This window comes from Bos mutus, chromosome 23 (assembly GCF_027580195.1).
Source record: "Bos mutus isolate GX-2022 chromosome 23, NWIPB_WYAK_1.1, whole genome shotgun sequence".
NCBI classification, from domain to species: Eukaryota; Metazoa; Chordata; class Mammalia; order Artiodactyla; family Bovidae; genus Bos; species Bos mutus.
Window position 1 is genome coordinate 21,819,389 of NC_091639.1, and position 26,146 is coordinate 21,845,534.

General features: G+C 36.6%; 2 protein-coding genes across 2 annotated transcripts; one reads left to right on the top strand and one right to left on the bottom strand.

The window, feature by feature from the left end:
- Nucleotides 1-3,216: 3,216 nt before the first annotated feature.
- On the top strand, nt 3,217-4,179 carry LOC102287632 (putative olfactory receptor 2B8). Its single transcript, XM_005901922.2, has one exon. The coding sequence runs from the start codon at nt 3,217-3,219 to the stop codon at nt 4,177-4,179; it is 963 nt and encodes a 320-aa protein (XP_005901984.2).
- Nucleotides 4,180-14,941: 10,762 nt separating this feature from the next.
- On the bottom strand, nt 14,942-15,891 carry LOC102287344 (olfactory receptor 2G3). The gene is given in 2 exon segments (XM_005901921.2): nt 14,942-15,390; nt 15,393-15,891. Coding segments are annotated over 2 exon segments (948 nt in total).
- Between the last annotated feature and the right edge of the window lie 10,255 nt (nt 15,892-26,146).

Consider the following 26,146-nt stretch of genomic DNA (forward strand, 5'->3'; position numbering starts at 1 on the left):
TTGTAATCTGGAAAGAATTGCTAGTGGATTTAAGGGCAGTACAAATTCATTTCAGCAACATGACAACAGGGTACAGAAAGTTTGCTGATGTGCAACTTGAACAAACTTCAGTGAATTTACTATTAAGCCAGTTCGGTAGAATAAAATGTACAGAGAGATACTGTACTTGTTTCTAGGACCAATTTGATTACACACTTCCTGTTCACAATGTCTTATTCTGTCAAAGATAAATAAAAAAATCCATTTTATACTATTTTATTCTAAGAATGCACACAGTAAGAAAGCATATACTAACTGTACTATATACTAAGAAAGCATGAGGAAAAATGTTTTGAATGACTGTTGTGAAGTATTTGTTTAGATTAAGTAGGATGTAAAAGTATTTTCTGAATACATCTTCAGCTTATATTTATCATATGACACTTGGTCTTCAGAAAATGTCCCTATATAGTAGTTGCTATTCTTAGCAATTGTTCTTTTCAGGAAACATTAAAATCAGAATCCCTTCCTTCCTTTCTTCTTCCTGTCCTTGCTTCCTTTCTGCCATCCAAAGGAGTAGTCAATAATATCCTCTGAGAGGTGAATATTACAACTGGCCACAGACTAATTTTTGAATTAGTTGAATTCTGACTTTGGTGACTACATTTCTGTTTCATAGTCTTACTCCCCATTATGATTCCTTCTCAATTTGGGAAGTTTTCTACACTGTCCACATAACCACCCATGCATGGAAGATTCCATATGCTGTAGAAGGACCTCTTCTTTCCATAAGAATGACTCTCATATTCATATCAAACAGATCACAATATGAATGGTGAATGATGTCTATATGGAAACAGTATAAATTTTATCAGGACACTATGCTAATCCAAAGGGTTTAAGCTTTTATTTTTTTCCTTATTGCCTGTCAAATAATTCTGCATATTTGTATTATGGATTTGACTAATCATATGAAATGAATACTCAAGTATTCTTTCCAGGAGAATTCCATGGACAGAGGAGCCTGGCAGGCTACAGTCCATAGGGGTCACGAACAGTTGGACACAACTGAGCAACTAAAACACACACACACACACACACATATAAGAACGACCCAGAGTGATGGTATGGGGAGGGAGGAGGGAGGGGGTTTCAGGATGGGGAACACGTGTACACCTGTGGCGGATTCATGTTGATGTATGGCAAAACCAATACAATATTGTAAAGTAATTAACCTCCAATTAAAATAAATAAATTTATATTAGAAAAAGAATGCTTAATCACTGAATATAATTTGGAAAAGTGGAACATAATTATATAATGAAAATCATTACTAATCTCAAACCCAATTATTTTTTGTAGTTTCTCATTCTTTTGTAAGCATAATTTACATGTATTTTAGCAATATTAAAAAAATATGGCATATTTTATATTATACATGTTTAATATACCAAGATATTATGATAATGATGAATAGGCATTGTGTGTATGTAATTAATTTTATTGACTATAACAATCTAATCAATAGATAAATTATATTCAACATTTTGCTATTCTGAAACATTAAAGTTATTTTTTCTAATTATTTAAATCATGTAAATATACCAGCAATGCCTATCCTAGCATGTAAATATGTATGTGCATTGATTTTATATCTGATGTTTTCTTAAGGAGAAGTTGACAAATGATATTATTAATATCATTTACAATAACATTCCTTTATTCTTTTAAATTATTGGTGATGTTTAAAATGTTTCAGTATGAAATTTTATTTGCATTTATATGCTAATCTTTTGAAATTGCACCTTTATTTAGTATTAATAATCTATATGAATAGATTATATATATTTGCTATATGAACTTAGTTTTAATAGGATTTTTAATAATTAGATCTCAGGATAGTAATTATGTATAAATTATGTCAAAATATTTTATTCTTCCTAGTCTTTTTACTTCTTATTTAATTTTATTATTTCATTGCACTAGCTGATAAACCAGCTCACTGTTCTTTCCAGGACACAATCCTGCTTTGCTTAATGTACTTCACCATCTCTAAGTTCAGACAAGAGTATCCTTGAATCCAGGCATACAGGTAATTAAAGATAACAGATTTCATATCTTTACTAGCTAATAGCCAATGTGACAAATAAAATGTTATTAAGTGAATGTTTATTCACACATTACAGGTTTATTCATGAATCCTGTGGCTACATACAATAGTATTTAAAAAACAGGGTTTTATCAGAGGCAGAGACAAGGAGTCTGATGCTTACACTACCATTTACTACCTATGTAATTATAGGCCATTTACTACCTATGTAATCCAGGACTCACACCAGGGAGTTTGTATATTTTTCACAGCTTTTTCCACTTTGCTACAGCCCATTATGAGAATTTTTAATCCTTAGAAGTGTGGCTAAATGGAGGGAATAGTAAAAACATCCACGGAAAACACAAACTTTTAAAATATAAAATATATATATATAGATATATATATATCAAAACTTTTTGATATAAATATATACTACTTGGTAGAAATGTGTTCAACATAAGTAAAATAAGTGAAAATTTTAGTCCTACTTATGTTAACTTCTACTAACCATTTCTTGGCTAAATGTGATAATAAATTAATTCTATAAGGGATTGTCTTTGGTCCTTAGAATTTTATCTGTGTTAACTTAATTACAATAAGCAGAAAGGAGACATACAGTAATTAAAAAGGAGGATTTATATTCTTTAACTGACAGTGCCTATCAAAGATGGTAAATTTCATCTGCTATAATATAAATGCATTAAGATCAGCAAGAAAGTGAACTGAATTGAAAAAAAAAATGAGTTAAAAATATATTTAGTGAATTAGAGATTTAATGAAGTGCCAATGAAGTCTCGGTGTCTCTCCATCTTAACGGATCAACACTTTCTTTTTGCAACGAATATTGTGTAATACATCTTTACAATATTTACTTTTGTAATACCTCTACTTAGTTAGCTATGTGCTTACCAAACAAAAGTCATGGCTTAAAATATGGTTGTTAAAATATAGATATATTATCGTTAACTCTCATTCTTCTAGCCTAGGTAATAGAAAGAAATACATTAATGATTTTATTTGTTTCAGCATCCCCTACCCAGTTCCTCTATTACATGTAGGTTCATGAACCAGCATTAAGTTCTAAGCAAAGGCTAATCAAGCTCCAAAATCTGCCTGTGGTGTTTCCAGCAAGTATAGTCAGAGCAATGAGAAGATTCAATAACACTCTTCATCACTCTAAGGGCTTTGTTCTGGTGGGCTTCTCTGAATGGCCCAAACTAGAAATGGTTGTTTTTGTGGCCATCTCCATTTTCTACATAATGACTCTACTTGGGAATTCAGCCATCATTATCTTGTCGCGCCTTGATCCTAGACTTCACACCCCAATGTATTTCTTTCTGGCTAATCTCTCTTTTTTGGACCTTTGCTATACTACCTCCACTGTCCCCCAGATGCTGGTCAACATACAGAGCCACCGGAGAAATATCAGCTACGGAGGCTGCATAGCTCAACTATTCATCTTCCTTGGCTTAGGATCCACTGAATGTGTCCTTCTCTCAGTAATGGCCTTTGATCGTTATGTAGCTATCTGCCAGCCTCTGCATTACTCAGTTATCATGCATTCTCGGCTATGCCAACAACTGGCAGCGGTGGCTTGGGTAACAGGTTTCAGCAACTCTCTGGTGCAAACAGTGTTGACTTTCCTGTTACCTCGGTGTGGTCAATATCAGGTGGAGAATTTCTTCTGTGAAGTACCTGCCATGCTTCAATTATCATGTGTTGATACATGGATCAATGAAGTGGAGATGTATGCTGCTGTGGTGGTCATAAAAGTTATCCCAGTGGGGTTAATCCTGTTCTCTTACATCAACATTGTTAGGTCAGTGGTAAGAATCCAATCTTCTGAGGGTCGAAAGAAGGCCTTCAACACATGTGGGTCTCATCTGCTTGTGGTCGTTATGTTCTATGGCTCAGCCATTAGTGGTTATGCATATATGGCACCCAAGAACAATTCTGCCAAGTTGAAGGGCAAGCTTCTTGCACTTTTCTATGGACTTGTAACTCCAATGCTCAACCCCCTCATCTACACCTTGAGGAATAAGGATGTAAAAGAAGCAGTAAAGAAGCTGCTAGGGAGAGAACTGGAGCAAGGGTGGAACATGGCTTAGGAGAATGTTCAGTTCAGTTCAGTTCAGTCGCTCAGTTGTGTCCGACTCTTCGAGACCCCATGAATTGCAGCACGCCAGGCCTCCCTGTCCATCACCAACTCCCGGAGTTCACTCAGACTCATGTCCATAGAGTCAGTGATGCCATCCAGCCATCTCATCCTCTGTCATCCCCTTCTCCTCCTGCTCCCAATCCCTCCCAGCATCAGAGTCTTTCCCAATGAGTCAACTCTTCGCATGAGGTGGCCAAACTACTGGAGTTTCAGCTTTAGCATCATTCCCTGCAAAGAAATCCCAGGGCTGATCTCCTTCAGAATGGACTGGTTGGATCTCCTTGCAGTCCAAGGGACTCTCAAGAGTCTTTTCCAACACCACAGTTCAAAAGCATCAATTCTTCGGCACTCAGCCTTCTTCACAGTCCAACTCTCACATCCATACATGACCACAGGAAAAACCATAGCCTCGACTAGATGGACCTTTGTTGGCAAAGTAATGTCTCTGCTTTTTAATATGCTATCTAGGTTGGTCATAACTTTCCTTCCAAGGAGTAAGCGTATTTTAATTTCATGGCTGCAGTCACCATCTGCAGTGATTTTGGAGCCCCAAAAAATAAAGTCTGACACTGTTTCCACTGTTTCCCCATCTATTTCCCATGAAGTGATGGGACTGGATGTCATAACCTTAGTTTTCTGAATGTTGAGCTTTAAGCCAACACCCCTTGTAATTCAAACACCACACTCCCAGAATGTCTTTACCAAGTTTCATTATTCCTTTCACTCCCAAATAACAGTGGCTTATTGTTACTATTATCACCCTAGTATTTCATAGAAAGTGAAATATTGATTATTCTCCTCATGAAATAATGAAGCAGCTTGAAAAGTGGATAATTAGCATTTATAGGTTTTAATTCAATATTTCATTTTTACGCTGTCTTTTCTAATGAAGTTTAAAAACTAATATCCAAATATGATTTCTTATACATAGAATACTAAAACTGGCAATTAAGGAAGTGATCTTGAGACTTCTTTAAAAAGCAGAAAGATGACTACTTGAAATGACTAAATTATTCTACAAAATTGGTGGAATGCACCTATAGACCATCAAGAGGGCAGTTCATTTCTTCTTTTCATATACTTTCTTCAAAATGCTGTCAGTGTACCTGTTGTATATGTAATATAATTTAAATCAAACAAGAATGGAAGCTCATCCAGGAGCCAAGTACATGCTGTGGTTCTCTACACTGTTCTGAAGAAAAGGGGCGTACCTGTAGAAAGCTCTGTGCCTCTGACTGTTTGTTCACTTATCCTTTCCTGCTAGCAACCTCTTACAGAATATTTTTACAACTCTGCATGCCATTCTACAGAAGTTTTTAATCATGGCACTTATCTCACACACTAGCAAAGTAATGCTCAAAATTCTCCAAGCCAGGCTTCAACAGTACGTGAATTGTGAGCTTCCAGATGTTCAAGCTGGATTTAGAAAAGGCAGAGGAACCAGAGATCAAATTGCCAACATCTGTTGGACCATTGAAAAAGCAAGAGAGTACCAGAAAAACATATACTTCTGCTTTATTGACTATGCCAAAGCCTTTGACTGTGTGGATCACAAAAAAAACTGTAGAAAATTCTTCAAGAGATGGGAATACCAGACCACCTGACCTGCCTCTTGAGAAATCTATATGCAAGTCAAAAAGCAACAGTTAAAACTGGACATGAAACAACAGACTGGTTTCAAATTGGGAAAAGAGTATGTCAAGGCTGTATATTGTCTCCCTGCTTATTTAACTTATAAGCAGAGTGTACATCATGAGAAATGCTGGACTGGATGAAGTACAAGCTGGAATCAAGAACGCCAGGAGATATCAATATCCTCAGATATGCAGATGACACCACACTTATGGCAAAAAGTGGAGAGGAACTAAAGAGCTTCTTGATGAAAGTGAAAAGGAGAGTGAAAAACCTGGCTTAAAGCTCAACATTCAGAAAATGAAGATCATTACATTATATCATGGCAAATAGATGGGAAAACAATGGAAACAGTGACAGACTTTATTTTGGGGGGCTCCAAAATCACTACAGATGGTGACTGCAGCCATGAAATTAAAAGACTTACTCCTTGGAAGGAAAGTTATGACCAACCTAGACAACATTTTCAAAAGCAGAGACATTACTTTGCCAACAAAGGTCCATCTAGTCAAAGCTTTGGTTTTTCCAGTAGTCATGTATGGATGTGAGAGCTGGACTATAAAGAAAGCTGAGTGCTGAAGAATTGATGCTTTTGAACTGTGGTGTTGGAGAAGACTCTTGTGAGTCCCTTGGACTGCAAGAAGATCCAACCAGTCCATCCTGAAGGAAATCAGTCCTGATTATTCATTGGAAGGACTGATGCTGAAACTGAAACTCCAGTACTTTGGCCACCTGATGCAACTGACTCATTAGAAAAGACCCTGATGATTGAAGGCAGGAGGAGAAGAGGACAACAGAGGATGAGATGGTTGGATGGCATCACTGACTCAATGGATTTGAGTTTGAGTAGGCTCTGGGAGTTGGTGATGGACAGAAAAGCCTGACGTGCTGCAGTCCATGGGGTTGCAAAGAGTCGGACACAATTGAGAAATTGAACTGAACTGAACATATGGGGAACATGTACGTCTTTCAGTAATGGTGTTTTATCTAAAAACATCTTGTTGCCCAAACAGTATATATTTTATTCTTGGTGCTCAATCCTCTTTATCAGCATTGTAATAGCTATTCTCAGAAAGCCAAATGGAAAAACCATTTTTTCTTCAAGTTGGAATGCAGGAAATCATATAGCATCCTTACACAGGTTGTATTTCCCTAAACCCATGTTTTACAAATTCTGTTTTTATGTAATGACTACGGATGTAAAAGCCTGTGCTGTACTGTGCTTAGTCATTCAGTCCTGTGCAACTCTGTGACCCTATGTACCCGCCAGGCTCCTCTGTTCATGGGGATTCTCCAGGCAAAATGCTGTGTTGGGTTACCACGCCCTCCTCCAGGGGATCTTCCCAACCCACGGACTGAATCCACGTTTCCCACATTGTGGGTGAATTCTTTATCATCTGAGCCACCAGGAAAGCCCAAGAATACTAGAGTGGGTAGCCTATCCCTTCTCCAGGGGATCTTCCCAACCCAGGAATTTTTACCAGCTGAGCTACCAAGGAAGCCTGGATGAAAAGCCTACTTCTCAGCAACAGTGTCTGGGCTTGAAACAGTCGAGAGCCTCTTGCATGTACTCTGAAAATAGCCCAAATATCTGAAAGAAGTTCCTACATGGATATATGCCACTATATATTAATCACATCTTTTCTTACCTTCTTATGCAATTATGATGTTCACATTGGGAACATAGGAGAAAAAAACAGACTGAGTGTATTTAGCACAAAGTACAAAAGAGCATCCACTCTCAAAGATTGTAATGCAATCTTTGTCCTTTCCAGATATGTTTCAGCAGTGGATATATAGTTTATTTCTCCTAAAGAGTATGGAAGTGAGTTGCTTGAAGATGTTATAAAATGCCCATCATCTTTTTTTCTCAGAGTATTTTTTTAAGAGTAGTTTTAGCTACAAAGGCTTCCCTTATGGTTCAGCTGCTAAAGAATCAGCCTGCAATGTGGGAGACCTGGGTTCAATTTCTGGGTTGGGAAGATCCCCTGGAGAAGGGAAATGCTACCCACTCGAGCATTCTGGCCTGGAGAATTCCATGGACTGTATAAGTCCTTGGGGTCGCAAAGAGTCTGACACAATTGAGCAACTTTCACTTTCACTTAACTTTAGAACAAGTGTAAAAAAAAGGTTCAGAGATATTCAATATATCTGCCCCACCTCCCTCCCACCACCTCTCGCCACCCCCTCACTACCCCACAACACAAACAAAGCCTCACAATCAACATCCCACACCAGAATGCTAATCCGTTTTAACTAATGAACCTATACTGATACATGATTATCTCTCAAAGTCCATGCTTTACATTAGGGTTCATTCTTGGTGTTGTACATTCTATGAGTTTGAATACATTTTTAATGACATATGTCCACCATTGAAGTATCATACAGGATATTTTCACTGTCCTAAAAATCCTCTGTGCTCTGCCTATTCATCCTTCCTTCCACCCTAACACCTGGCAAACACTAATCTTTTTTGATCTCCATAGTTTTGCCTTTTCAACATATCATACAGTTGGAATCATTATAAACTGTAACCTTTTAAGACTGGCCTCTTTCACTTAGTGATATGCATTTAAGTTTCTTCTATGGCTTTTTAATGCTTGATAGTTCATTACTTTTTAGCATTGAATAAGATTCCATTGCCTGGAAGTATCACAGTTCATTTATTTATTCACTTACTGAAGGGTATCTTGGTTGCTTCCAAGTTTTGATGTTTATAAGTGGAACTACTGTAAACATCCATGTGCAGGGTTTTGTATGAACATAGGTTTTCAATCCCTTTGCATAAATATCAGGAGTATAATTGCTAGGTCACAGGGTAAGCCCTCTAGTTTTGTAAGAAACCACCAAACTATCTTCCAAAGTGGGTGTACCATTTTTCAATCCCATCAACAATGAATGAGAATTTCTGGTGCTCTACATGCTCACCAGCACTCACCAGCATTCAGTGTTGTCAGTGTTCTGAATCTTGGCAGTGCTTTTAGGTGTATAGTGGTATCCCATTGTTTTAATTTGCATTTCCCTGATGACCTGATATGGAGTATCTTTTCATATGCTTACTTGCCATCCGTGTATCTTCTCTGATGAGATGTCAAACTCTTTGGCCCATTTTTTAAATTGAAATGTTTAATTATTGTTGAGTTTTAATATATCCTTGTGTATTTTACATAGCAGTTCTTTATGTGATTTTTTTTGCAAAGATTTTCTCCCAGTCTGTGGCCTTTCTAGAGCTAGCATCTTTTAAGTTTTACCTATATAATTTATTCTTCCTCCTCTGTTCAAAGCCTCACATATTTTAATACTATAAAAATATAAATTTCCTTGTTTTCCCAATATGTATTTATATTTGATATATGCATGTGAGAGGTACAAGATGTTAAATATTTCAAATATCTTTGCATGTATGGTCCAGTAGTTTTGGGCTCTGCCTCTTGGTCACATATGTTAACTATGACTTTGGACATAGTTTAATTCCATTTAAACTAATTTAAAATTTAATTCCATTTAAACCAACATTCATTGGTTCTTCAAAATTTTGCTAGCTATTGTTAGGCATAAGTAGTGATTTTCTCTTGTAAGACATTTATAGCTACACTTTATCATATTAATAATGTTACCCTCTAATGCTAGTATGCCAAATGTTATTATGTTTTTATGTTATCATGAATGGATGTTGAATTTTATCAAAGGACTTTTCTGCACCTATTGAAATGATCCTATGTTTTTTCCCCCTTTTTTATTAATACAGTATATTCCATTGATTGACCTTTCAACATTAATGCAACTTTAAATTCTTGGAGTAAAATCCTCTTGGTCATAATTTATTCTCCTTTTAATATATTTTAGATTCAAATGTTAATAATTTGCTTAGAATTTTCCATTATGTTCATGAGAGAGAGAGAGATCTATAATTTTCCCCTTTGAACAAAGGGGGAAGACTTGGGAATCTTGATTTATTATTATGAAGATTTATTATTAATAATAAATGTCTTATGGGCACAAGAATAGACAAGGAAAATAATTAAACACAATGGAGAATCCAGAAAGAGACCCACATGATTTTAGACACTAGATTTATAACAAACTTGATCCTGAAGAGAAGAGAGAAAACAGTGATTTTTAAATAGTTCTTTGTCAATTGGATATTCATAAAAAATAAACATTGACATTTGCCTCACAAAAATTATTTTAGAGAATATAAACATAGATTTTAGAGACTATAAATGTGAATAGCAAACATCAAACCATCTGGAAAATAACACTGATGAATATGTTTATGATTTGGGGGTTGGAAAGAAAAGTTTTTTTTTTTTAAATAATGCATAAATAGCACTAATTTAAGGAAGTCATTGGCAAATCAGATTTCATTAGCAACTTTTTTAAACACAAGATAGTATTAAGAAAGTGAAATGTCAAACCATAGTGCAGGATAATATGTTTATAAAACTTACTACAGCAAAAGTTAGACCAGAAAATAAAAATATCTACAAATCTAGAAGAAGAAAAAGCAGGTAATCTAACATAAAAATGTCCTAAAATCTTGAATAGGTGCTTCATAAAATTTGATTCTTAAATGACCAGTCAACATACAAAAAAGATGTTCAACTACTTTAGCCATCATGGAAATGCAAGTTAAACTCACAATTTAATACTACTATAAGATTCCCAGAATACCTAAACTAAGACAGACTAATACTTCCAAGTGTTATTAAAAATGTGAGCAGAAGGAATTCTCATACATGGCTGGTGGGAGTCTACAATGGTTCCTCCACCTGAAAACTGTTAGGCAGTGCACCTACTGAAGCTTAGCATATGCATTCCATACTACTTAGAAATTCATTACTAGATACACTCATCAAAATATTTAAATTAAAAGATGAAACTAGAGCACTTTCTAACACCATACACAAAAATAAACTCAAAATGGATTAAAGATCTAAATGTAAGACCAGAAACTATAAAAGTCCTAGAGGAGAACATAGGCAAAACACTCTCTGACATACATCACAGCAGGATCCTCTATCACCCACCTCCCAGAATATTGGAAATAAAAGCAAAAATAAACAAATGGAACCTAATTAAACTTAAAAGCTTCTGCACAACAAAGGAAACTATAAGCAAGGTGAAAAGACAGCCTTCAGAATGGGAGAAAATAATAGCAAATGAAACAACTGACAAACAACTAATCTCAAAAATATACAAGCAACTCCTACAGCTCAACTCCAGAAAAATAAATGACCCAATCAAAAAATGGGCCAAAGAACTAAATAGACAGTTCTCCAAAGAAGACATACAGATGGCTAACAAACACATGAAAAGATGCTCAACATCACTCATTATCAGAGAAATGCAAATCAAAACCACTATGAGGTACCATTTCACACCAATCAGAATGGCTTCGATCCAAAAGTCTACAAGTAATAAATGCTGGAGAGGGTGTGGAGAAAAGGGAACCCTCTTACACTGTTGGTGGGAATGCAAACTAGTACAGCCACTATGGACAACAGTGTGGAGATTCCTTCAAAAACTGGAAATAGAACTGCCTTATGATCCAGCAATCCCACTGCTGGGCATACACACTGAGGAAACCAGAATTGAAAGAGACACGTGTACCCCAATGTTCATCACAGCACTGTTTATAATAGCCAGGACATGGAAGCAACCTAGATGTCCATCAGCAGATGAATGGATAAGAAAGCAGTGGTACATATACACAATGGAATATTACTCAGCCATTAAAAAGAATACATTTGAATCAGTTCTAATGAGGTGGATGAAACTGGAGCCTATTATACAGAGTGAATTAAGCCAGAAAGAAAAACACCAATACAGTATACTAACGCATATGTATGGAATTTAGAAAGATGGTAACAATAACCCTGTATACAGGACAGCAAAAGAGACACTGATGTATAGATCAGTCTTATGGACTCTGTGGGAGAGGGAGAGGGTGGGATGATTTGGGAGAATGGCATTGAAACATGTATAATATCATATATGAAACAAGTCACCAGTCCAGGTTCGATGCACGATACTGGATGCTTGGGCCTGGTGCACTGGGATGACCCAGAGGGATGGTATGGGGAGGGAGGAGGGAGGAGGATTGAGGATGGGGAACACAGGTATACCTGTGGCGGATTCATTTTGATATATGGGTAAAAACCAATACAATATTTTTATACTGGAAGTTAAATAAAATGGGGAGGGAGGAAAGGGTTTTTTACCTGTGAAAATATTTGGCAAAAAAAATAAAAGTTTAAAAATAAAATAAAAAAAATTAAAAAAAAAAAGTAAAAAAAAAAATTTGTGAGTGATAAAAAAATTCATACTGTACTGATAATAAAACCAAATAGAAATGATCAAATATTTAGTAGCTAAATAATCAATAAATTGTGCTATATTCATAATATAGAATACTATACAACAATGAAAGCAAAATACTGCAACATGCAATGTTCTGGATGAATCTCACAAACAAGTGAAATGAAAAGATTATATACGGCACTATTCAATCTATTCAAAGTTTGTAAACACGTAAAATAAACTGTTTTTAGACATCTGGGTAGTGATTATATGTGGGTAAGAAAATTAATGAATGGAATAGGATGAGGGGGCCTTGGAGAGTGCGTAATGTTCAAGTTTCATATCTGGCAAATGGCTGCATGTGTTTTTATTTTCTTTTTGTGATTAATCAAATTGACAGTCATGTTTAGCATTTTCTTCTTTATGTCAAGATTATATAACTAGAAATTTATGCTAACATTCTTACAAGGAGAAATACATAGAGCAGTTTTTAATGACAAAATTATTAAGCAATCTAACATTTCAAAAGAATAAACTTAAGTAATGGTAATACATTTATGTTTTCCATACATAATTACATATCACATTTAAAGACTTTAAAATTGTTCAAAAATAATGCAACTTGATTCAGTTTTATTTTATCATGTAGCCAACAATAAAAGCCATTAGTTAGATTCAGAAAATATTTTTGAACTTGGAGTTACAATTTGAGCAAAAAAAACATATAAAAAGTCAATCCATAATTTAAAGCAAAATGATACATGACCTTAGAAGTCTAAATTTCTTTTGCTTTAGGTTGATATAGCAGGTAGCTTATCTTTGTAAATCAGCCATAACACCATGGCATTTAAAAAAAATTATATTTTAATTAATTATCTCCTCTTCATGAAGAAAATAAATACTGATTTGTTTACTTAAAATTATTTATAAAAATTGAAAATTTTATCAATTCATAAATATTAGATAAGTAAATGTAGTAGAAAATGATTTAAAGTAGAAACAGAGCACTGCTACATAGTAAAGAAAAAAGAAATAAAGACATATAATTAAATATTATTAGATCTCTCAAGAGGCCTCATTGGTGAGAAATCTTAGTAGTATTATGACTCCCTTTTGAATTTGAAGAGACATTCTCTTTTCTCAGACTCCACATCCTTTAATAATGGCATTGGTTTCCCTTAGTTTTCCATTAAAAGACTAACTTGTTTATGGTTTTGAGAATATTAAATTTTGATTGATACTGCTGTATGAAACCCTCATTTTTCTGAATCATTTTGTCCAATTTGCAATGGCATAACTTTTTTCTCTCTGCTTTACTCAGCCTATTTAAAGAGTCTTGAAAGAACACTGATTTCAAATAATCTAATCATTTAAAAGTTTTGGCAAACCTCCAAATGTGAGAAGTTAGGGATTCAGTTTCCTTTAGTTTAAGGCTTTTAAATATGAAACTTTACTAAAGCCAAAATGCAAGAGACTCAGGAGATCCAGGTTCATTTCCTAGGTCAGGAAGAACCCTGTAGTAGGAAATGGCACCTACTTCAGTATTCTTGCCTGGAGAATTCCATGGGCAGAGGAGGCTGGTGGGCTATAATCCATGGGGCTGCAAAGAATCAGACACAACTGAGCACATTACACACAAAGCCAAAAATACATGTAAGAGAGGGTGGCATATCAAGATATACAAACTCCATTTTTGCAGACACGGACAATTACTGAACTGCCAATGAATATGTATTTAAAAAATCAGAGTTTTGGGAGGAGGAAAAAACGTTCTAACTGTTAAGATACAGGAACACTCATACTGGGGCAAACACAAAACACACAGAGAGGAATCCTTCAAATGTCAGAAAGACAAAGGACTAAAAACCTCTCAACCCTATATCTCTCCCATATCAGGAAATACAACTGCTAGAAATATTGGTACCCTCAAACACACACACTCACTCACTCATGAAATTAAATGAATTAGGTTTAAATGCCCTGTCACTTTTCACATGGCAAGGACTGGATCCTATTATCTGTCACTTGATAGAAATCATTTAATCATCTAAATGCAAAATTAAAACTCAAAATCCACATTCCTGGCACCAGTGTGGACACAATTTCTATGGACAATCAAAATATCAAGGAAAAGCTAACCTGACAACGACTCAAATTAGACTGTAAGAGTGAGAAACAAACAAACAAAAAATTTAACAGCAGACTTAAACACAATGGCCAAGGGATGGTGCGTTGCAGAGTCAAGGAGTTAAGTGCAGATAAGGTGGATTTTCAAGCTGCAGGCTTCTACTGGTCCAAGGGTGGGATCCAGATGGGCAGTACTGCAGCAGACCACCAGAAATAAGCTGCTAAAGAGTAGTAGTAGTAGCAAAACTACTGGGTTTAAAAACACCTAGCTCGTGAGTATCACACAGTTTATTTATACAAAGGGACCAACCAATAGATTGATTTCATTTAACAAGGCAAAGCCAAGACTTACCTAAGAGAAAGGGCAGAGAGGGAAGAAAATCAGCCACAGAGATTTTGGAAATAGTAAGTCATGCTTGTAATTTATTGACTGACAGATAACAAAGATGTCTGTTTAGACCATTTATCCTCTAGTACTTTAAGGAAGGAAATGAAAGAAAGTAATTTCAGGCTTATGGATTCTCTAGAAAGTCTTGCAGGTTTGGTTTTGCAGCATATATGTGAAGCTGTCTCCAGATAAGGCCTTCTGGTACATCTTTCCTTCAGAACCTCAACCTTAGTCAGGCCATGTCTATACTTTTACCTCATCAGAGTTTCTCACTCTGCTGTGCCCTATCTTTCTGTACCAGCCTCCTTAAAGCCCCCTTTACATCTTTGTTTCTCAGAGTGTAAATGAGAGGGTTAAGGGTGGGAGTTACAATGGTATACAAAAGGGTTATGAACTTTCCTTGACTGTGGGCATAAGAGCTGTTGGGCTGGATATAGACAGCTGTGATGGTTCCATAGAAGAGAGTTACTACCAAGAGGTGGGACCCACAAGTGCCAAGGGCTTTTCGCCAGGCTTGAGCTGACCTGATCCTCATTACTGCTTGAGCAATGCATCCATATGAGATCAAGATAAGTGTCAGAGGGAGGAGGAGAAGCACCAAGGAAGCCATGAAGAGCTGGACCTCATTGGCATGAATGTTTACACAGGCCAACTTGACCATGGCAGGCACTTCACAGATGAAGTGGTAAATCCTGCGGTTCCCACAGCGGGCAGCCGAAGGGTGATGGTGCCCTGAATTAGGGTGTTGCCCACTCCACTCAACCATGCCATTCCTACCAGAGACTGGCAAAGTCGTGAGTGCATATCTGTGGCATAATGGAGTGGTCGACAAACAGCAGCATAGCGATCAAATGCCATGACAGCTAGGAGAACACATTCAGTGGATCCCAGTGCAAGGGATACGTAGAGTTGAATGGCACAGCCTGTAGGACTGATTGTCTTGTATGGACCATGGAGGTTCCATAGAAGTTGGGGAGCAATGCTGGTGGTAAAGCAGAGGTCAACAAAGGAGAGATGGGTAAGAAAATAATACATGGGTGTGTGGAGCATGGGATCCAGATAAGAGATCAAGATGATTGCTGTGTTGCCAACCAGTGTCAGGAGATAGGAGATTAACACAACCGCAAAGAGGATCTTCTCAAGCTGTGGGTGGTCGGAGAAGCCCACCAGTATGAAATCCCCTGCCAAACTCTCATTAATCATTGTCATCACTCTGCTCTTGAAAAGGAGAAAGGCACATGTGAAAATATAGAAGTCAGATAGTGAGAAACAGTTAAGATCAGAAATACAGTTGGGAGAAACTGATCCTGAAGGTGAGATAAGAGGGGTGTGGCATTTGGGGGAAGAGAGAGAACCGTTTGTATCTAGGAGGAAATTAAAAGTGTGCAAGAACTTACAGAAAACTATTAAAATATGATGACATAAAGTGGACCATATAAGAAATGATTAATCATTAATTATTGCCCTGTTCTTCCAAAGTGTTTCATTTTTTCTTATAAATCCACGTTCTTATTCCCCAATAACATCCTGTAAGCTTGTAAGTTAAAGAAAATAAGGAGATGTTATCCAATCAAAAAACATCTTTGTAGACATTCTATCAGTTGTCAATAATAAAAATAGCAATAAGAGTATTTTTTGAAAAAATTATATAATTATTTCCATACTCTACAGTAACACATGCAATTCTCAAAGTCATGCTAAGGGTAATGTGAAAAACCTAAATATCATAGAGTTTTAATTAGTTATTAGATACTGTCTATGTAAATAGTTTTCTCCCATTATTTTTTCATAATGAAAAAAATGGGTAGTCTAGTTTAAATGGTGTTACAGAGTCTTCAGAGAGAAGCATTGTTGTAAGTTGCAAGTAAATGTTTAGCACCTCATTAAAAACATTTTGTTTTTAATCAGATATTTTATTTTTATATTAATTAAAGGACCCAAACTTCTCAAAAATTTAATTTATTTCATAAAATTCTTTTGGAATATTATGACTTTTTCTTTATATAACTTTGTATTATATAGTAGCAGAATATCAAGTCTGTTCGATTCCTTTTTGATATGTCACTAACTTCATAACACTTTCATTTCATAACAACTGCTGACTTGCTGCTGAAGAATTTGATGATAAGAGACAAAAAACATTTTTGGAAAGGAGATAAAGATGCAGTACATTTAAAAAATGACAGCCTTTTTTGGCAAGTGAAGTAGAGAGTGAATAAGAGCTTACTAGTGGATAAGATAAGAAAGGACTATTTTCAGCAGAGGCAGTAGCTTGGTAAGGCTTTAAACCAAAAAAGCATTGAGGAGCTGAGAAATATCTGAGAAATATCGCTGAATAAGGAACATGATGGGCAAAGTGTCTTATGATTAGACTGCAATAGTAAGCAAACAAAATAATCAAGAGAAATGTTTAAGATTTATATTTATCCAAAGCACCTTAGAGGTTAGCCTTTGAGGGATTTATAAACAGGTCAAGGAGTAATGAATGTCAGGAGGGAGTCAATAATTGACAGGTTCTTTTTGTTCATTTGCTAACTCATGTCTGATTCTTTATGACTTCATGAACTGCAGGGTGCCAGGCATTCCTGTTCATCACTATCTCCCAGAGCTTGCTCAAACTCATGTCCATTGAGTTGGTGATGCCATCCACCTATCTCATCCTCTGTCACCCCCTTCTCCTCTTGCCTTCAATCTTTCCCAGCATCAGAGTCTTTTCCAATGAGTTGGCTCTTTGCATCAGGTGGCCAAAGTATTGGAGCTTCAGCATCAGTCCTTCCAGTGAATATTTGAAGTTGATTTCCTTTAGGACTGACAGGTTTGATCTCCTTGCTGTCCAAGGGACTCTCAAGAATCTTCTGCAGCACTGCAATTCAAAAACATCAATTCTTTTGAGCTCATGTTGTTTGTGTTTAAAAAACAGCTGGCCTCAGATTGCAAAATGGATTGACAAGTAGTGAATGAAACAAGGAAACTGGTTAGGAGGCTGTTGCAGTACTTCAGGAAACAGATGGCTTGGTGGTAGCAGGGAAGATTTATATTTTTAGACAGACTCTACAGACTAAGTCTAGACAAACTTGAGACTCTGGATGCAGAAAGTGAGAAGGAAGTGTCAATAATGGGTCACAGGTTTATTTCTTGAAAAATTGGATGTCATCTACAGAGAAGTATGAAAGCTGGAAAATTTTTGTAGAGAAAATTCTATATATATATATCTCTGTTGATTTTTTTAATTTTTTATTTATTTTTTTAAATTTTATTTTGATTTTTAAACTTTACATAATTGTATTAGTTTTGCCAAATATCAAAATGAATCCAGCACAAGTATACATGTGCTCCCCATCCTGAACCCTCCTCCCTCCTCCCTCCCCATACCATCCCTCTGGGTCATCCCAGTGCACTAGCCCCAAGCATCCAATATCGTGCATTGAACCTGGACTGGGTAAGAATGTCAAGCATGATTCAGTTCTACTTTTGATGCTTTGTCACACATCTTCCTAAGTCATCCAGCTTGGACATACCTCAGTTCAGTTCAGTCGCTCAGTCATGTCCAACTCTTTGTGGTCCCATGGACTGCAGCATGCCAAGCCTCCCTGTCCATCACCAACTCCCAGAGCTTACTCAAACTCATGTCCATTGTGTCAGTGATGCCATCCAACCATCTCATCCTTTGTTGCCCCCTTCTCCTTCTACCTTCAGTCTTTCCCAGCATCAGGGTCTTTTCAAGTGAGTCGATTCTTCACATCAGGTGGCCAAAATATTGGAGTTTCAGCTTCAGCATCAGTCCTTCCAATGAATATTCAGGGTTGATTTCCTTTAGGATGGACTGGTTGGATCTCCTTGCAGTCCAAGGGACTCTCAAGAGTCTTCTCCAACACCACAGTTCAAAAGCATCAATTCTTTGGTGCTCAGCTTTCTTTATAGTCCAACTCTCACATCTATACATGACTACTGGTAAAACCATACCTTTGACTAGATGGGCCTTTGTTGGTAAAGTAATGTCTCTACTTTTTAATATGCTGTCTAGGTTGGTCATAACTTTTCTTCCAAGGAGCCAGCATCTTTTAATTTCATGGCTACAGTCTCCATTTGTAGTGATTTTGGAGCCCCCCAAAATAAAGTCTGTCACTGTCTCCATTGTTTCCCCATCTATTTGCCATGAAGTGATGGGACCAGACGCCATGATCTTAGTTTTCTGAATATTGAGTTTTAAGCCAGCTTTTTTACTCTCCTCTTTAACTTTCATCAAGAGGCTCTTTATTTTTGCTATAATTGGAAACCTTCAGTACTTCCCCTGACAAAAAAATTTTCACTTTGCAATATCCTATCAATTGTATTCATCATTTGGATAACATAACTACCCAAATTTAATTTTGAATGTGATGATTACATTCATGCATTTTAACCAATATATTCTTATTTCATTCAATTTTCTAAGAAGACTTTTTAATTCATATCATCCTAGATGGCAACACATTCTAGATGATCTCATATTTTTGGTTTGTATTCTTCATTACCTTCCTGTACATGATTGTCAGAATCATACAACAATGGGATATTTATCAAGATACAACTTCTGTTTCTTAAAATGTAAAATTGACTTTAAGGCTCTGTACAGTTTCAGTTTCCCTTTCTGCTTTCAGAATTATGTCCCATCATTTAGAACTTGTTCTGGTCAAATTAATCTCTCTGTTTCCATAAAGTTATATGTACTGAAACTGCTTGCTAACTCCAAGTCTCCTCCTTTGAATGTCTTTGAACCCACTTCTTTCACCCTTGACAAACTCTACTTACCTGTCAATGTTCATCTCTATATCAACATCTTCTAAGATGCACTCGCATCCTTGTTGTACAATACACTTGTCTTCTGAAATCCTGAATTACTTTGTAATACTGTGTCAATATGCATAAGGACCTTTTTCATTAAACATGCCAAGTGTTATAAAATGGAAAGTAATCTCTTAATGGGCTAAGATATCTATCTTAAATGTCTTTTGTATTATCCTTAGCACACAGATCTTTTTCAACATAGTCAAAGCCAAATAAATATGTTTTGAATAAACTAATAACTTTGCTAATTCTACTAAACCACTCTTCCCCTGAACTAGCAAAAACCATGTCTAAAACATATATTTAAACATAGAGCAACATAGTTACATATAATAATGTTAATCTAAAAACTAAGTATCTATTTCAAAGGACCTATGTTATTCAACTGCTGCACCAACTCCTCCCATTATTTAGTCAGTGAATTTTAATGTCATCAGCAGCAATATCAGAAGACTAGTTTTTAAAAATGTAAAGCTCTGAAATATACTTCCCAGAAATGTTAGGGGGTTTTCTTAAGATAGATAGATAGATAAAATCTCCAAGTATTTCTTCTGATACAGTGATGATGACCATATTTATTTAACTCACTCATTAACCCAGTGCCATTCATGAAACTTGTCCCTAGGAAAATAGAATACATGAGCATCACAGTTTACTGCATCCCACATTTTAAACTGCATATATTTAAATATGAATGGAGTCTCTTCAATTCTCTACCACTCTTGAAAACATAAAATGATTCCAAGACTAAGGGGAGGAAAAACACACACATACAAATACAACATAAACATACATATATGTATGAATCCAAATGTATGACTTTATCAGAAGAGTTCATATCTTCAATACCTTAACAAACTGTATAAGTGGAAATAATTTAAGAAAGCTAAGAGTGAGAAGGAAATTCTTCCAAATGTAGAGAAAGCACACTTTCTTTGTTTTCTGTTTCTGCATTTACCCATCCTGAATGTACATTCTTCAAAATTAAAGGATCTGTACAAACAGCTTACTTCAAATTGAACTCTCTTCTAAAATAGTAAGAGTAAGTTTAAAATGATGTTCAGAAATGAAAACACATTATACACAATGGACATGAAAGCTGGGAGAATTATTATTGGCCAGCGTGGCTTGAGGAAGACTGACATGAGCAACTGTAGAAAGTAATTATTATTTTGTCTTTATATAGATAACTTGTAGAATATGTAAACAAGCAAGAGAAAATATGTGGTTCTCATTATTTCCTCACCTATGAAAATTTTGTCCTTCACTCTTCTAATTAGTTAAATAAGCCAGGAAAGTGATGCTTATGCATGAGCTTTCCAAACCACAGGGTTCTAAATACGTATCTCTAAATCCAAGACCAAGCTGAGGTGGTAGTGTTTATTTCTGGAGCCAGAAAAACTAAAGTTTGTTACTATAGCAGGAATTGATATCAAGTCTGGAATGGAACCTTAGAGACTCTATATTCCTAATAGGACAATTAATACCAAGCCCAATAGTGACCAAGAACAAAGGTCTCATAGGAAAACCATATGGAAAGAACTACTTCTGATCACACAGATCTTCAGTCTTGAAGACTTATAGACTCCAATGTACATGCTAAAATAAGATCTTAGAAAAGTGAAAATGAAGTTCTCACTCTCAGCACAGTGTATGTATCTTCCCAACCTAGGGGTCAAACTCATATCTCCCACATTGCACGTAGACACTTTACTGTCTGAGTCACCAGGGAATCCCAGTGTATGTATAGGGGCATGATTTCCTGCAGTTATCACCATTACTTTCATGTTTAAATAATCACTATATAATCATCAAGACCTCAGAAGTGGAATACATGTACATGTGTCACAAATTGAAGCACGCCAATAGGACAGGAGACTCCAATAGAAGACTTGGTGGTAACACATTTACTTTGGCCAGCATTTCCAAAACTTTTCAAAAGTTTCTCTGGTCAAATAAGTTTGAGAAACTCAGCGTATACACTCCTTAGAAATCCACAAAGTACACTGGTATGGTAAAGGCAATGCCTGTTTTCATTATATTTCTTCCAGAATATCCCCAAATTATTTGTCCACAAAACATTTTATTGAGTAATGCTGTGAACATCTTGTGTAAAGATGATAGTGGAACAAGTTTTCAGGGACATTTAAACAACACTTTACAATGAACATGGATTTTATGGAGAGTAATTATAAAATGTGAGAGTTGGACTATAAAGAAAGCTGAGCATAAAGAATTGATGCTTTTGAACTGTGGTGTTGGAGAAGACTCTTGAGAGTCCCTTGGACTGCAAGGAGATCCTACCAGTCCATCCTAAAGGAGATCAGTCTTGGGTGTTCATTGAAAGGACTGATACTAAAGCCAAAACTCCAGTACTTTGGCCACCTCATGCAAAGAGTTGACTCATTGGAAAAGACCCTGATGCTGGGAAAGATTGAGGGCAGGAGGAGAAGGGGACAACAGAGGATGAGATGGCTGGATGGCATCACCAACTCGATGGACATGGATTTGGGTGGACTCCCGGAGTTGGTGATGGACAGAGAGGCCTGGCGTGCTGCAGTTCATGGGGTCGCAAAAAGTCGGACATGACTGAGAGACTGAACTGAACTGAACTGAATTATAAAATGTCTGAAGTTAGACAGAGGAGGATAAAGGAAACTTTTTTACCTACTTATGATTCTGAGAGGATCCTGAAATTGGCCCCACTTTATTATGTCTTACAAAAAACAAGCTAATAGAAGACATTACATACAAATATGTGAAATTACTATATATATATATATATATAAATAAACTATGATAGATTAAAAATAAGGGCATTATTATATGCAGATGAAATTAAGTTAATAATCCTTCATGAACAGATTAACTGGTAGATACAAAATAACTAAAATTATAAATTATTTAAAAACTTAGAAGAGCATGAGAGCTAGGAAATAATAAATAAAAACATTTAAACAGTCTAATATCTTCTCATAGTTTGTATAAAAATATGTTTAAAAGTGATCATTACAATTTGAGGGTAAAGGAAAACATGCACAAAGAACTAAAGCATATCAGAAAAATAATGTGTAAACAGAATGTGAAATCATCAAATTGGTGAAATAGACGTTTTCTACCATCTTTCCCCCAATAATGGTATTTTTGAGACTTTCTTTATGGAACTCCAGGAATCCAGAGATTCTGAGGATGGAGGTATGACAAAGGTAGAAGAACAGTTTCACTTTACTTGTGTCACCTCTCCCCATGGTGGCCCAGTTCATACCAAGAGAGATACTCTTGGCCTGTGATTTCTCCCATGGGGAAAAGTGAGACAAGGGAGTGAGTGCCCAGCTTCCTGGGCAGTGTGGGATGCTGCCAAAGAGACCCACTTGTTTTAGAATACTGAGGGCTGTAGCATGACTAGTGGGTAGGAAAAGGCTGGGAGAACAGCAGCCAAGGCTCTTGGCATGCATCAAAGAGACAGGGATCCTACTAACTAAGTTCTGGACCCCCTTAGGAAGCCTGGCCTTGAGTCACTGAGGATGCCATATCTGAAGATCCTTCAAAGGGTCCAAAGGGGATCCAGAGGCTCTGCATGCCTCACCCACACACTTCTCTAGCCAGTGGCCAGCTTCGTGTATGCACTGGAGGCAAGACTTTGTAGATGACTGCAGAGTTTGTGCAGAAAGCTGATCCAACTCTGGGACTGGGAGAAAACACATGAACTTGAGCATTCAGCACTGTCTTAGGGAAAGTAAACAGAAGACTATTGGTACCAAGCCAGGCTTTGCAGGGTAAAGAGAAGGCACACAAACTTAAAATTTTGCTCCCCAAAGGAGACACTTGTCCTTACTGTATGAGCTGCTGTGTGAGTCAGCCATCACACTGAGTTCCAAGGCAGTAGATGGATTGTTGTTTAGTCGCTGAGTCGTGTGCGACTCTTTGTGACCACATGGACTGTAGCCCGCCAGGCTCCTTTGTCTATTTCCAAAGTAATAACACTAAAGTCGGTTGCCACTTCCTCCTCCAGGGGATCTTCCGAACCAGGAATCGAACCCGTCTTTTTTATTGGCAGGTGGATTCTTTACCACTGAGCCCCACGAGGGAAGTCCTTGAGCATCTCACTCTCTTTCTGTAGACAATGATTGAAATTAAACTTTCTTTGTATGTACATAAATCTGACCTCTACTATATGGATCTCAGGGTCTCCAGACAAAGGTCAGCATAGAATAAATCCTGAAAACAGTAGAAGTGTAATGAAAAAAATCAGATATTATCTGGTTTGGCATTATTCTAAGTGACAGGGACAGAGAAGAGAATCTGACTGCAGTTGCTTGTATCCTTACCTCCAGTGAGACCTATGTATTTATTTCTATATGATTTAGCATTTATTTCTAGACAGAGTATCATTATTTGTCAGTTTAAATATTGAAAAACACTCACAGACCTTAACTACTTCTGATATCTTATTTTCTTAACTGACCCTGAATTTTGTGAACATTTAGGTGGCATTTTTATGTACGTATGTATTTTCGCTTTTCTCTTTTTATCATGGAAAATGAATAGAAAAACATGAACTAGAGATGAAGATAATAAACAGGGGGCTAATTATGGATAGTGACATCAAATTCTACAAGAGAGAATGTGTTGTTATTGTTCAGTCGATTAGTCACGTCTGACTTTTTGTGACCCCATGGACTGCAGCATTCCAGGCTTCCCTGTCCTTCATCATCTCCCTGATCTTGTTCAAACTCATGTCCATTGAGTCAGTGATGCCATCCAACCATCTTGTCCTCTGTTGTCCCCTTCTCCTCCTGCCTTCGATCTTTCCAAGCATCAGGATCTTTTCTAATGAGTCAACTCTTTGCATCAAGTGGCCAAAATATTGGAGCTTCAGCATCAGTCCTTCTGAAGAATACACAGGATTTATTTCTTTAGGATTGACTGGTTGGATCTCCTTGCAGTCCAAGGGACTCTCAAGAGTTTTATCCAACACCACCTTTCAAAAGCATCAGTTCTTCAGTGTTCGGACTTCTCTGTGCTCCAACTCTCACATCCATACATGACGACTGGAAAAACCATAGCTTTGACTATGTGGAACTTTATCGGCAAAGTAATGTCTCTGCTTTTGAATACGCTGTCTAGGTTTGTCATACCTTTTCTTCCAAGAGGCAAGCATCTTTTAATTTCATGTGGCAGTCACCATCTGCAGTGATTTTGGAGCCCAAGAAAATAAAGTCTGTCACTGTTTCCATTGTTTCCCCATCTATTTGCCATGAAGTGATGGGACCACGTGCCATGATCTTTGTTTTTTGAATTTTGACTTTTAAGCCAACTTTTTCATTCTCCTCTTTCACCCTCATCAGGAGGCTCTTTAGTTCCTCTTCAACTTCTGCCATAAGGGTGGTGTCATCTGTGTATCTGATATTTAATCTGCATATTGATATTTCTCCTGGCAAACTTGATTCCCAGCTTGTGCTTCATCCAACCCAGCATTTCTCATGATTTATTCTGCATGTAAGTTAACTAAGCAGGGTGACAATACACAGCCTTATGTACTCCTTTCCCAATTTTGAACTAGTCCACTGTTTCATGTCCAGTTCTAACTGTTGCTTCTTGACCTGCATACAGAAAGATAAGAGAGAGTGTATATGAAGGTAAATTTATCATGACAGTGTGCCTGTATTATATATAGGTACAGCTGTAGCTAACACTTATTAAGTACTTTGCCATTTTTCTAGTGCTTTTAAGGGAATTAACCCACTTACTCTTCATTGCAACCCAAATAGGGAGGTATTATTATCACATCTTTTTACAAATGGGAAAATTGAGAAACAGATATTAAAGAAAATTTTAATTTTGAACCTAGTTTAGATGGCTGTACTAGGAGCTGAACCCAGATAGAATATATCCAGAATACCCATTTCTATGCTATTCAGTATGGATTTGAATGTGTGTGCTTCTGTGAGTGTAGATGGGTTCATGTATATGCAAAAATACACATTTTATATATACTCTTTGGTGAATGCCCCCAGTACATTTGCTGTTCATAATAATTTGGAGCCTCGAAAAGCATACTATTGTTTTTTTATATTCTGGCATCAAACGTTAATGAGGAATAAACAATAATGTGTTATGAACAAATACATAAGCATAAGCTCAGATGATGCTAATAAACAGATAAGAGTCCAGAGGAATGGAGGTAAAGCCTCTTCATTCTTCTGCCATTTTCATGGAAAAAATTGTTTAGAATTTCGGTTGATGACATTTCAGAAGAACAAGCTAAGCTGTGGTACGTCCACGAAAAGAACAAGGAATATTTTCTCAGGGATTGATAATGATGATCAGATTGAGAGAAAAATAGAAATAACATTTGAGATATTTGAGGAAGAGAGATTTATCCATAATTAACTTCAGAAAACAGAATATGTGCCAATGGGCAGAATATACAGACAGCCAGAGTAAAGCTTAACATTCATAAAATGCTTCACTCTGTGTCTGTGTCTGAGACTATGATCAGGAAGACATGAACAATTAATTGTCCTTGGGGTAGTGTAAGTGTTCAAATAGCAGTTATAGAGTGGTGGGAACACAGAGTAGAAGGGGCATGTAAGCGACTATTATGGGGGTAAGGGAGAGGAGTTGTTGGGAAGAA

Excerpts from the sequence above, each read along its gene's own strand:
- LOC102287632 (XM_005901922.2), top strand. The coding sequence starts at position 3,217 with ATGAGAAGATTCAATAACACTCTTCATCACTCTAAGGGCTTTGTTCTG.